General features: G+C 39.6%; 1 protein-coding gene across 1 annotated transcript; it reads right to left on the minus strand.

Annotated features, from left to right (window-relative positions):
* Positions 1 to 6067: 6067 nt before the first annotated feature.
* On the minus strand, positions 6068 to 10859 carry LOC131618731 (PKS-NRPS hybrid synthetase cheA-like). Its single transcript, XM_058889898.1, has 3 exons — positions 9619 to 10859; positions 8705 to 9538; positions 6068 to 6218 (listed from the first exon to the last, which is right to left on the minus strand). Exons 1-3 carry the CDS (start codon positions 10857 to 10859, stop codon positions 6068 to 6070), a joined length of 2226 nt encoding a protein of 741 aa, XP_058745881.1.
* Positions 10860 to 11355: the final 496 nt, after the last annotated feature.

Genomic DNA, 11355 nt, shown 5'->3' on the forward strand with positions numbered 1-11355 from the left:
ACACTTGAGGATGTAGATTGGCTCGTGTGCCTGTCGGAATCTGAAGGTGGAAGAGGATTGAACACTAGAATACCAATAAATTTGCCCTTGATGATGCAGGGACTTTTTCAAAAATGGGCTTAGAGATGCCATCCAGGCAGAGTATTATCAGAGATGGGCTTAAAGATGCCACCCGGATGTTGAGAGACTTGAGAGTCAGAATACATCGTACGTTAGACCGTATCTGAAGGATATACTTAGGATGAGTCGTACGTTAGACTAGAGGATGGGTCGTGCGTTAGACCGGATCTAATTTGCATCGGTAGATGTCTGGAAAGACGTGCGTTAGGCTGAAGGATGAGTCGTGCGTTAGACTGAATCCAATTTGCATCGGTAGATGTCTGGAAAGCCGTGCGTTAGGATAAAGGATGAGTCGTGCGTTAGACTGAATCCAATTTGCATCGGTAGATGTCTGGAAAGCCGTGCGTTAGGCTGAAGGATGAGTCGTGTGTTAGACTGAATCCAATTTGCATCGGTAGATGTCTGGAAAGCCGTGCGTTAGGCTGAAGGATGAGTCGTGCGTTAGACTGAATCCAATTTGCATCGGTAGATGTTTGGAAAGCCATGCGTTAGGTTGAAGGATGAGTCGTGCGTTAGACTGAATCCAATCTGCATCAGTAGATGTCTGGACAGCCGTGCGTTAGGCTGAAGGACGGGTCATGCGTTAGACCAGCTCCAATGTTTTTGAGCCATATGTTAGGCTGCATCTGAGCTTAGTATGTTGAGAAGTGTCTGTGGGAGATGGGCTTACAGATGCCATCTGAATGTTGGGAGTATGAAGTGGGCTTTAAGATGCCACCTGTCTTGATATGTTTTGAAAGTCAGAATGAGCCGTACGTTAGACTATATCTGAACTTGAAGTGTTGAGAAGTGGTTGTTGAATTTTATTCGTGTCAGCACCGTTCGTAGTAGCTAAATTAGACTCTAGAAGGTTGATCGTGTCCACACCGTTCGTGAGGATGGAATTAGATCCTTGATAGTTGACCGTGTCAGTACCGTTCGTAGTAACTGAATTAGATCTTGGAAGACGATCGTGTCTACACCGTTTATGATGATAGAATTAGATCTTTGAAAGTCTCTTGGTTATCTCTGAACTATCTCTGGAGGATACCCGGAACTAAGTATCAGAATTAAATCTCTGTCTTGATTATCTTTGAACTATCTCTGGAGAATACTCGGAACTAAGTATCATAATTAAATCTCTATCTTGATTATCTCTGAACTATCTCTGGAGAATACCCGGAACTAAGTATCAGAATTAAATCTTGGTCTTGATCATCTCTGAACTATCTCTGGAGAATACCCGGAACTAAGTATCAGAATTAAATCTTGATCTTGATTATCTCTGAACTATCTTTGGAAGATATCCAAAATTAAGCATCAAAACTAAATCTTTGTCTTGAATGAGTGTCAGAATTAAATCGTTGACTTGATTATCTCTGCACTATATCTAGAAGATAATGTTCATTTGATTTGTAGGAATAGACTGAAAAAGCAACATTAGCTTTATGCAATATCGTGATGCATGTATTGTAATGACATGGATGAGAGTGTTATGCATATGTCATGAGGCATATGTATGTTAGGAATGTGCCATGAGGCGTATGATGTATGAATGCAAAATGTTGTTAATGATGATAGTAGATTGTAGTAGCGTATGGCGGGGAAAATAAATCCTTGTCTGTTGTGAAGAATACAGAACCCGAGGGTATTTAGCTGGGGATTTTTGGATTCTGCTTGGGGATGAGAGCCATTTGAATGATTGATCTTGATGTATCCTGACTGGGGATAAGAGAGATGAATAACCCTGTTAGGAGAAGAGAATAGTATCGGGGAACCGGCAGTGTTAAAGATGTAAACTCAGTTGAGGAACTAAGGCTCTGATAGGACGAGAACAATCGAAGATATCTTCTTAAGGATTACTCTGTGGGGATATGATGTTGTGAAGCCAGAGTTGTGGGAAGGCATGGTGCCTTGAACACTGCCCCCAGTATTATAGTAACTACCATTCATGGATTTGTATTGATTAGGACACACCATTGAGTATTGATCAAGATGTCAAACTGGACTTGCATAGATTTTCCCCTACTAATAAGGACTTTGGAAAGATTCGCCTCGCGAGGACCTTATGAGATGTGTACTCTGGGTGACATGCCCCTAGTACTTAGTATGATGCCCCTGACTGATCGGGAAGTAGCTTCGGACCCACTTGGGTGCATGCCCCTGATTGTTGATGCTTCTGAGAGACTTTTTTTAAAACTTGACCTGATTATCCCAAATTTATCGGGAAATAGTTTGAAACCCACTTGGGATGTATGCCTTTGATTATTCGGCCTTTAAGAGATTCTTGGAATCTTGACCTGATTGCCCCAGATTGATTGGACAAAACACGTCGTGCCCCTTGTATACACAGGAGACATTGCTTCTGGAGTGATCTTTGTCGATAACTTTGAGTCATTAGTCATACCCTGTGCAGATTCTTTCTGTTGCTAACATTTGAAATTATGTAGCAGAATATGTTTAATAATGAATTCATGAGATGCAATGCATACGTCTGTCTTGAGTTTTTGAAAAACATTAAAACAGGAGATGTAAAAGCGTGATATTTGTAAAAACGTGATGTTTGTCAAACGAAATATCAACTCAGCATTTGTGGTAAACCTTAAGGAGTCAGGATACCTTTTTTAGTGACAGTATGCTCTCGAACTAACCATGCTTCAGTTAGGACTTTCAAGGGTTGAAACGTGGCTTGGTTCACGGTTTAAGAAAAAAAGGATAAAGGCTCAAAGTTTATTTGTACCCATCCCCATATTCACGATGTTCTTCGATCCTATGCCCAGTTAACTCTTCGTTTAGGCCTTAGCAAAGCTTGAAGTTGTAACTTTGATATTTGATGATGGTTGAAGCACCGACAGTTTATTTGGACAGACAGTCATCCTTTTCTTTTTTGTCGAGGATTTGCAGTGACCTCTTTTTTTACATTGATTTTGTTATCCCTAACTTTTGCATGAACTGTTCATTTTGAGGTTACAGTCAGCGGGATGTTTCGATTTTTGATAAATCTCCTTCATAGGTTTTGACTTAACAGCTTTTTTCTTTTTGGTGGATATTGACTGCCTGACTTAATGGTTGCGGGAACCCATCATTATTCGCGTAGAGAACAGCTAAGATAATTGAGTTAACTGAGTAACTACCCTGCCCCGGGTTATGATTAAGGGTTCAATTTGCGTATGAAAAATGAACTTCTACTCCGTAGGCTCAAAAGGGGTTGTCGAGGGGTTAACATCCTGATATCTCCACTGTTTATGAATCGAAATAATGCATGTACATCGTCAGCATAGTCTGTTCAAAAGCACATTGTATGAAGTCGCGGTATCGTTTTCGTCATCCTCCCTCAAAAGGCTTACAGCATAGCAGGAATTGAATGAACACAAAACATATGCAAAGTAAAGACACAATTTAAAATGAGTGATAGCGAAATGATTTGTTCAAGACAAACATATGCAATGCACTAATGATGATTATTAAAACAGATAATGCCTATCATGAGTCAAATGTTTAAGCAAACAGAAAAGAAACTTGCAAATGAAAGTAGATCTAATGAATCAAAAGTTCGTCCGTCTAGACGTCAGTCAGTCTTGTCATGACTAGGCATAAGACCAGTGATCATCCTAGGAGTTTTCAGGAGAGTTGAATTTGATTTCCCTGTCATCGATCAGATCTCGATTCTTATTCGTCAATGTCCAGCAATTGTTAGTGTCTTGTCCAGGATTGTTGAAATGGTATGCGCATATTGCATTGGGTTGATAGCCAGTAGCGGAGGTGCTAAGATTCTTAGGAGTGTCCCTCAGAGTACTCAATTTGATCTTCAACAGATGTTGTAATGCTTGAGCCAGCGATATATTGATCTTGGTGAATTGACGCTTAGGTACTTCTGGCTTTCTTCGTTGTTGTAGAACTGCTTCAACAGATAGGTTGCGTTTATTACGACCTTTCTGATTGTACATAGCATTAGCCATATGAGGCTTCTCAGGTGAGTTGAAGTCAATGATCTTGTCGTCAATGAAGTCTTGAATCCCATGCTCCAATGGTCCACAATCTTCGCTATCATGGCTAGTAATGTTCGAATGATAAGCACATCTTGCATTGTATTTGTACCCAGGAGCAGGATTGACAGAAACTGAATACGGAGGCAATAGAGTTATCAAGCTCCGATTGAGCCATTGTTGTAGAACTTGAGACAGCGGCATGTGCCATGGAATAAACTTGGCTGCGTATGCTGATCCTTTTTCTTCTGGGATAACAAGGTTTTTCAACTCATCTTGCCCCTTGGCTAAGTTTAGAATCAAAACTTGGAATTGGATATTCTTAGCCTGAAGATTTTTGACTGATTGCCCGAGATCCATTTGTGCTGAAGTAAACAGTGAGAGAGGATAGGAAGCCTATTGCGGAAACCTGTTATCCAATGTTTATGAATGTAGGTGCAATGTTTTCAAGGATCTTTAGGAAATTTAGTTTGCGACATTAAGAAATGATTGGTCACCGCTTCGTCTGAAGAATCTTGACTTTCGTCTTGGAACGTCCTTCTTTGAGAATCAAGATCACCATATCGAGTGGGTCATCGCCTCTGATTCGGGACACCTCTGAATTTAAAAGTATATGGCTAGAGGAAAACAAATCCTCTTGCCCCTTGATAGGCATCGTGTCTCTGAACAGGAAGGCGTACGGTTAGAGGAAAATAAATCCTCTTGCCCCTAGATAGGAATTCCGTCCTTAATAAGAGCACCTGAAATTGAGCGCCATAAATCCCTAAGATCCTTGAAAGGGTTAGTTAATATGATATGTTATGATGTCATGATGTCATACGAATGTAATACAATAGGTAAAGCATAAGGTAATAAGGACGAAATGTCCTACAAATAAATCCTGCAAGGAAATAGAAGGATTAGTAGCACACACAAGCAAGTCACACAAATGTCCTTAGGTTTAAAGGCTTGCATGGAGTTTGACTAGGTAACTACCCTTCCCCAAAGGTACTTCTAAGGATAAGGATGATATCAGCAACGGATTCTACCAGTGACCCAGAATTGTCAGCCCCTTCTAAAGCACCCTTGAACATGGTACATGCATACCACACAATGATACTTTAGGAAGAAACCTATCTGAGCTGTAGTATCGGGTCGCGACCATAACTTGACATGCACTAAGAATAGCCCTCCCACTACGTTCCTAAAAGTTAAGATGGGTTAAAGGTGACTAAAGGTCCTTGAGCTCCGACGCACCCAAAGATACATGCGTAAACCTCTCTCATGCAAACGAGGTACTGTTGCACCCCAAAATTTGCCCTCTTTATCTGTGCCATAAGTTATAAATGACGTTTATTTCGTCGCTAAAAAAATCGAGAAAAATTAAAGAGATTCTATTGTTTTGAGATTGTTAAGTCAAGAGTTTCTAAGGTGAATTGCGAAAGATACTGAGTCATGGTACAAAGTTATGAGCTTAAGGAGAGCATTGTGTTCAAGGCGCCATTATACTTTTAATTGTACAAGTTTGGTTTGAATTAAGGAATCGAGATTGAATTAAGGTCCCAATGATTCAAGGATGAAGTCGATTTGATGGTCTAATTGATCTTATTATTCAAACTTCGTTCAAGGCATTTTGTTCATCAAGAACTTAATTCAAGCTAAAAATACATGGTGCAAGAAATGGGGGTGTGGATTGTTTATGATCAAGGAATTATCATTTCTCTCAATTGTTTGTTGATTGCAATACAAGGTGAATGGTGTTAGAAATTGAATTTAGGTTCATTTGAGGATTTAAATGGGATACAAAGTCATTCAAAGTTTGTTCACTTATCAAGTCCCACGATTCAAAGTCGTAAGGCATGGTCTCAAGATACATCAAGTTCATTCAAAAAAATCACGTCCATTACAAAATTCAAATAAAAATTCTCAAGAGTCCATTACACCATAAAAAGCTCAAAGCCCATTACAAAATTTATCACAACCTGTGATACAAAAAAACAAGTTTAAGCTGAACCATCACCATACGACTTAGGCGGCTCTGCTTCAGACCAAATGACAGTTCCAGAACAAACCGGTAAGCAAAAGGCTGCAACCCCAAAACCAAGCCTGCACTTCTCCAACTTTAAACCGCCACAACTCCATGACTTAGCTTGCCTTCAAAAATTCAGCATACAATAAAAACCTGCAACAAAACCGATTTCGGTTCACGGAAAAAAGGAACCACAACAGAGAAAATCAGAAAAGGAGGAAAAAGAACCACATAACAAGAACAAAAAGGGAGATGTAACAAACTCAGAATTTGGGGGAAATAGAAAAAATCAGTAACAAACTCATGGAGAAACGTAACAAACTTTGACCTCTCTCTCTGAATTCACGCTGGAACCTTCATACATCACCTTGATCTTCTCTCCAAATCACTCCCTCCACCTTGAACCTTCATCAATCATCTTCAACAAACTCTTTCAATCTTGAAATCCCCTTCAATCACAAAAAACCAGAAAAATACTCTTCACATCTCAACCAACTTTCAACCTGCAGAAGAAAGATCGAGAATCACAACTCAGAAAAATCTTCACTCACCTTCAGATTCTCAACATTCAATCTTCTTCACCTCTCCAATTCAATCACCAGGAAAATGTAACAAAAAAAGCAACAGTAATCAATAACAGACATTGAAAGAAGAGAGAAGTTCATAACAGAAGAATGAGAGCAGAAAAACGCAACAGAATTGGAAAAGAAACGAAGACTCACCTCATAACAGAATTATAACAAACTTTTCTGGAATCTTCATCGGATCTTCATTCTTCTTCAATCTTCTCCTCGGGGTTAACAGGAATCTTCACCATCTTCATCTTCGAACAACCACCAACGAACTCAAGCTTCCTCTCCAATCTCAATCACTCTTCACCTTGAATTCGCTCAAAACTCAACTGTAACAAACTTTGGAATTGACACAGTTCAATTCAATCACGATAATCGCAAACCTTCTGAATGGCCTCGCTCGGATAATCGCATCTTCACCAGAATTCTGTAACCGCAAGAAGGTGTTTCTGTTGATCTTCATCTGCAAATCGTCATGTTCGTGTTGTAACTCTATTCAGTGGATTCAACAACAGTATCGTCAATTTCGCGTCTGCATCAACACCGAATTGCATCACGTTCGTCATCACCTTCCATCGACAACGAGCAACATCATCACGGTCTTCAATTCTTCATCAATATCATATTCGCGACCTTCATCGCATCGACACATTCATCATCCAACGCTCATCTCAGATTCATCTTCGACGCAATACTCACTGAGTTATGATTGAAGATTTCTTCGGCAACACAACTACTTCACACCACTGCTCGCGCCAATTTCCAAAATCACTTCGTTCGTCCTCGCTGCGAACAATAACATCACTACAACATGATGAATCTCAGATGAACGCAGAGGACTTTAGAAGAGGAAACGGAAGCTTGAAGAATCTGCATTTTCCTGAGAAGTTGCAAGGATTCTTCTCTACGGTTATCTCATAGCTTTGTGTGTGGTCTTCGAATCGGTGAAGGGAGAGTCTCCGGCCGCCGTCAGCAAGAGCGAAGAGAGAGATTGATAGAGTAGGAGGGAGACGGCCGAGATGAAGAAAAATAGAGGGAGAACATCTCCGCCTCCGGCGCCGCGCCATTCACAATTGGGGAAGGAGACTTGAGATTTGTAAGGTCATAACTTTACCCTAATTCCTATTTCAATTACCATTCGATTTTGATGTATTAGCATTTTATTAACACATTAAATTGGCATAAGATTAGTGTGATTGAAATTGATTAGTAATTTGATTGAAATTAATTGATAGTTGATTAGGAATTATGAGGATAAATCTGAATAATCAAAATGAAATAAAATCTGAACAAATTGAGTTGTTTGAGTGTTGTTGGGCTTTTTCCACGATTATTGTGTAATTGAAAATTTTACTTCCTACCCCTACATTTGCCCTTCTACCCCAACAATCATATTTTTTTGACGAAATTACCCTTCCATAAATAGGAAATTTTTTTCTCATTTTTCACTTTTTACTGATCTTGAACAAACACTCTCCTTTTATCTGTACGAAACACAAACCGGAACACCTTGGAAAACTCTTCCGGTTCATTAACTTTCCAAACCGGAACACATTTGGTAAGTGGTCCGGTTCAGAAAAATACTTCACGGAACACTTTTGGTTTCTGTTCCGGTGCGTTCGCTTCCAAACCGGAACACAATTTGGAACTCTTCCGGTTTGTTGCCTATGATACCGGAACGCTTTTGAAATCTGTTCCGGTTTGTTTTCATCTCCACCGGAACCCTTTTGAAAACTGTTCCGGTTTAGCTCAGTTGCAAACCGGAACCCTTTTTGGAACTGTTCCGGTTTGGTTTTTTTTTATTTTTTTTTAAAATTTTTTTTTTTAAATTTCTTTTTTCAGGAAAATGCGTACACTTGGACCAGACGGGAGACCACATACCCGCCGCCGCCGCGACGAAGCTGGTTCCTCTAACCCACCACCACAGCCAGTTGGATATCCTGGTGGACCATCAGATTTATCTTTACTTGTTCGATATCAAGACCATGTTGCTCGCCGGTTATGGTACGGAGAGGTAAGTAAAAATTATGGCCTATTACCATCTGCTACAATTACCATCTGCTACAACATTAACAATCTCGGTAATATATGGCCTAATATGACAAGGAAACTGAAGAGTGAAATCCTCATCCTTTGCTTGTGATTGCTTCTTTGATTGTGATTGCTTCCTGGAAGTTTGTGATGCTTGCGATTGTTTTTGTGAACATTGAGACGCCTGATCAGCATACTCAAAACCTGAAGGATCCCTATAAACATCATACCCAACTGGTTTCTTCCCTTTCCTCTTCACTCCGCCTTTAGTTTTTATTTTCTCAGGTGGTGGACACAATGAAGTTGTTGTGGGATATGCAATTTCACAAACCCTACTTTTCAATGCTCTTTTTCCAACAACATCTAGTGATTTAAACCTTCTCCACAATTCATTAATTGCATTACTCATATCAACCTCCGAACCAGCTTCCTCATCTAAAGGCAAGTCACCTTCAATAGATAGTATCCTCCATTGAAGATGAACACTTTCTATTTGTAATGGGATTCCAACAACAATCGATCTTCCCATCTCACAAGCACAAGGTAGCCCATAACTTGTTCTCATAGTACAACCACATGTTTCCCTACTATTTAACACATAATCAAGCCTCGATAACTCTTCTGCAATGCGTCTCAAAGCAGCTCTCGATACTGAACCACGCAAATTATCATAAAATGGACTAATGTGTGCGTGCTCAACCTCATAAAAACTTTTTTGAAACGAAGCTCGAATGTTACCTATTTGGATTTTTAGGTTAGAATTCATAGCTTCCCAAACTTTGACCATGTCACCAAGGTTGTTTCCTAACATCTGCTTTAGCTTCCAATGTGCAGATTCAACCCTAAAATAAACAAAGAAGGTATAAAAAAATAATATTCCAAAAATTAATACTAAATAAATATTTTAAGAATTATGACATACCGATTTGTCGTGGTGTTACCAAAATGAAGCACTAGATTAATCCATGCGCCTACAAATCTTTGCCTATGTGGGATCAACCAAGTGTTCTTCACGTAATCGAGGAAGTTAGTACAAGCAAAGCATGCTTGTTCAAGATATTGCAACCGTACACCATACTCAACCTCATTACTAGCCCATACAACATCTTTCCACAATGTGCCTATCGTCTCTCGCATGTCTTTCATCACATATTCCTTGCATTTCATCCCAACATTTTGGTTAATATGAAAGCGACATAGCAAGTTATGCGTCGTAGGAAAAACAACTTCAACTGCTTTCATCAAAGCAAGATCTCTATCCGTCAAAATCACTTGTGGAACCACATCTTTCTTCACAAACAATTGCTTCAGCTTATCCAAGACCCAAATATAACTCTCTGTCTGCTCACACTCCATATAAGCAAATGCAACCGCAAATGTCAACTCGGTCGATGTCATACCAACTATTTCAAACAGAGGTTGTCTATATTTGTTGGTCTTATAAGTGGCGTCCATAATCAAGACAGTAGGAAAAAGATTCAGCAACTTTACCGAATCTGGATGAGCCCAAAAAATATCTCTCACAACTTCACAATCATCCCGTTTCCTACTCCAATAAACATAGTTCGCCTCCTCTATAAGCTTAAGCAAATGTTGTATCTCACTTCTTGGACCTCTTATCTCCGCTTCAATCACACTTTTATGCTTGTATATTTGCGTGATCCGAGTGACGTTCTCAGGATCTCGCTCTTGCAAGGAAGTCAATATGTGTCTAGGCGGAACATGTCTCTTTGTCAAATCAGCAACATGCTGCTTCTCATCTGTTGTCAACCTACCAACAAATGAATGGCCTTCTAATCTATCTGGTAAACCATGATTATGAACTCCACATTTTACATCAACCTTCCATCCAGACCCATCTTTTGCCGGAGTCGATCTGATTTTGAATGGACATCCACATCTCTTAGTAGCACTTTGAGTCTCACTTTTATCCTTATATTTTCCACCTTTATCGCACGCAAATATAACTTTGTTACTTCTTCCTCTTTTGCCTGTTTCAGTGTCTGAACGCGCTATGATAACAGTCACTTTATTGTTGATTCCGGTCTCTTTAACCCAGCGGATAACTTCTTCCCGTGTGACAAATCTCTGTGAAGTTGTGAAAACATCAGTGGTATCTATAGTTGTCTCGTTTTTCCGACAAATTTGGAGCGGAACTTCCATACCTAAAAAAAAAAACCAAAAATTTAAAAATACAAAATGCGTTCCGGAACAGTTTTCCAATCTGTTCCGGTTTGATATCAAGTTCACCGGATCACTTTTCAAAACTGTTCCGGTTTGATTACAAATGCACCGGAACACTTTGCTTATCTGTTCCGGTTTGATTTTCGTATTACCGGAACAGTTTTAGAATGTCTTCCGGGAAAAAAAAAGCAAACCGGATGACTTGCATAATGTGTTCCGGTTTGTTAATTTGTGAACCGGATGACTTACCAGAAGTGTTCCGAATTGAAGGTGCGTAGGGGTGCAGATTTGAATTTTTTTGACTTTTTAGATGAATGGTAAAAAGTAAAATGGTAAAATGGTTATTAACTATTGAGGGTAAAGTTGGCATTTTTACAAAATTGTAGGGGTAGAAGGGCAATTGTAGGGGTACGAAGTAAAATTTTCTGTGCAATTCTCACCCCCCATAGCCCAATCACACCGTTTTTGTGCTGCA

Source organism: Vicia villosa, linkage group LG7 (genome assembly GCF_029867415.1).
Source record: "Vicia villosa cultivar HV-30 ecotype Madison, WI linkage group LG7, Vvil1.0, whole genome shotgun sequence".
NCBI classification, from domain to species: Eukaryota; Viridiplantae; Streptophyta; class Magnoliopsida; order Fabales; family Fabaceae; genus Vicia; species Vicia villosa.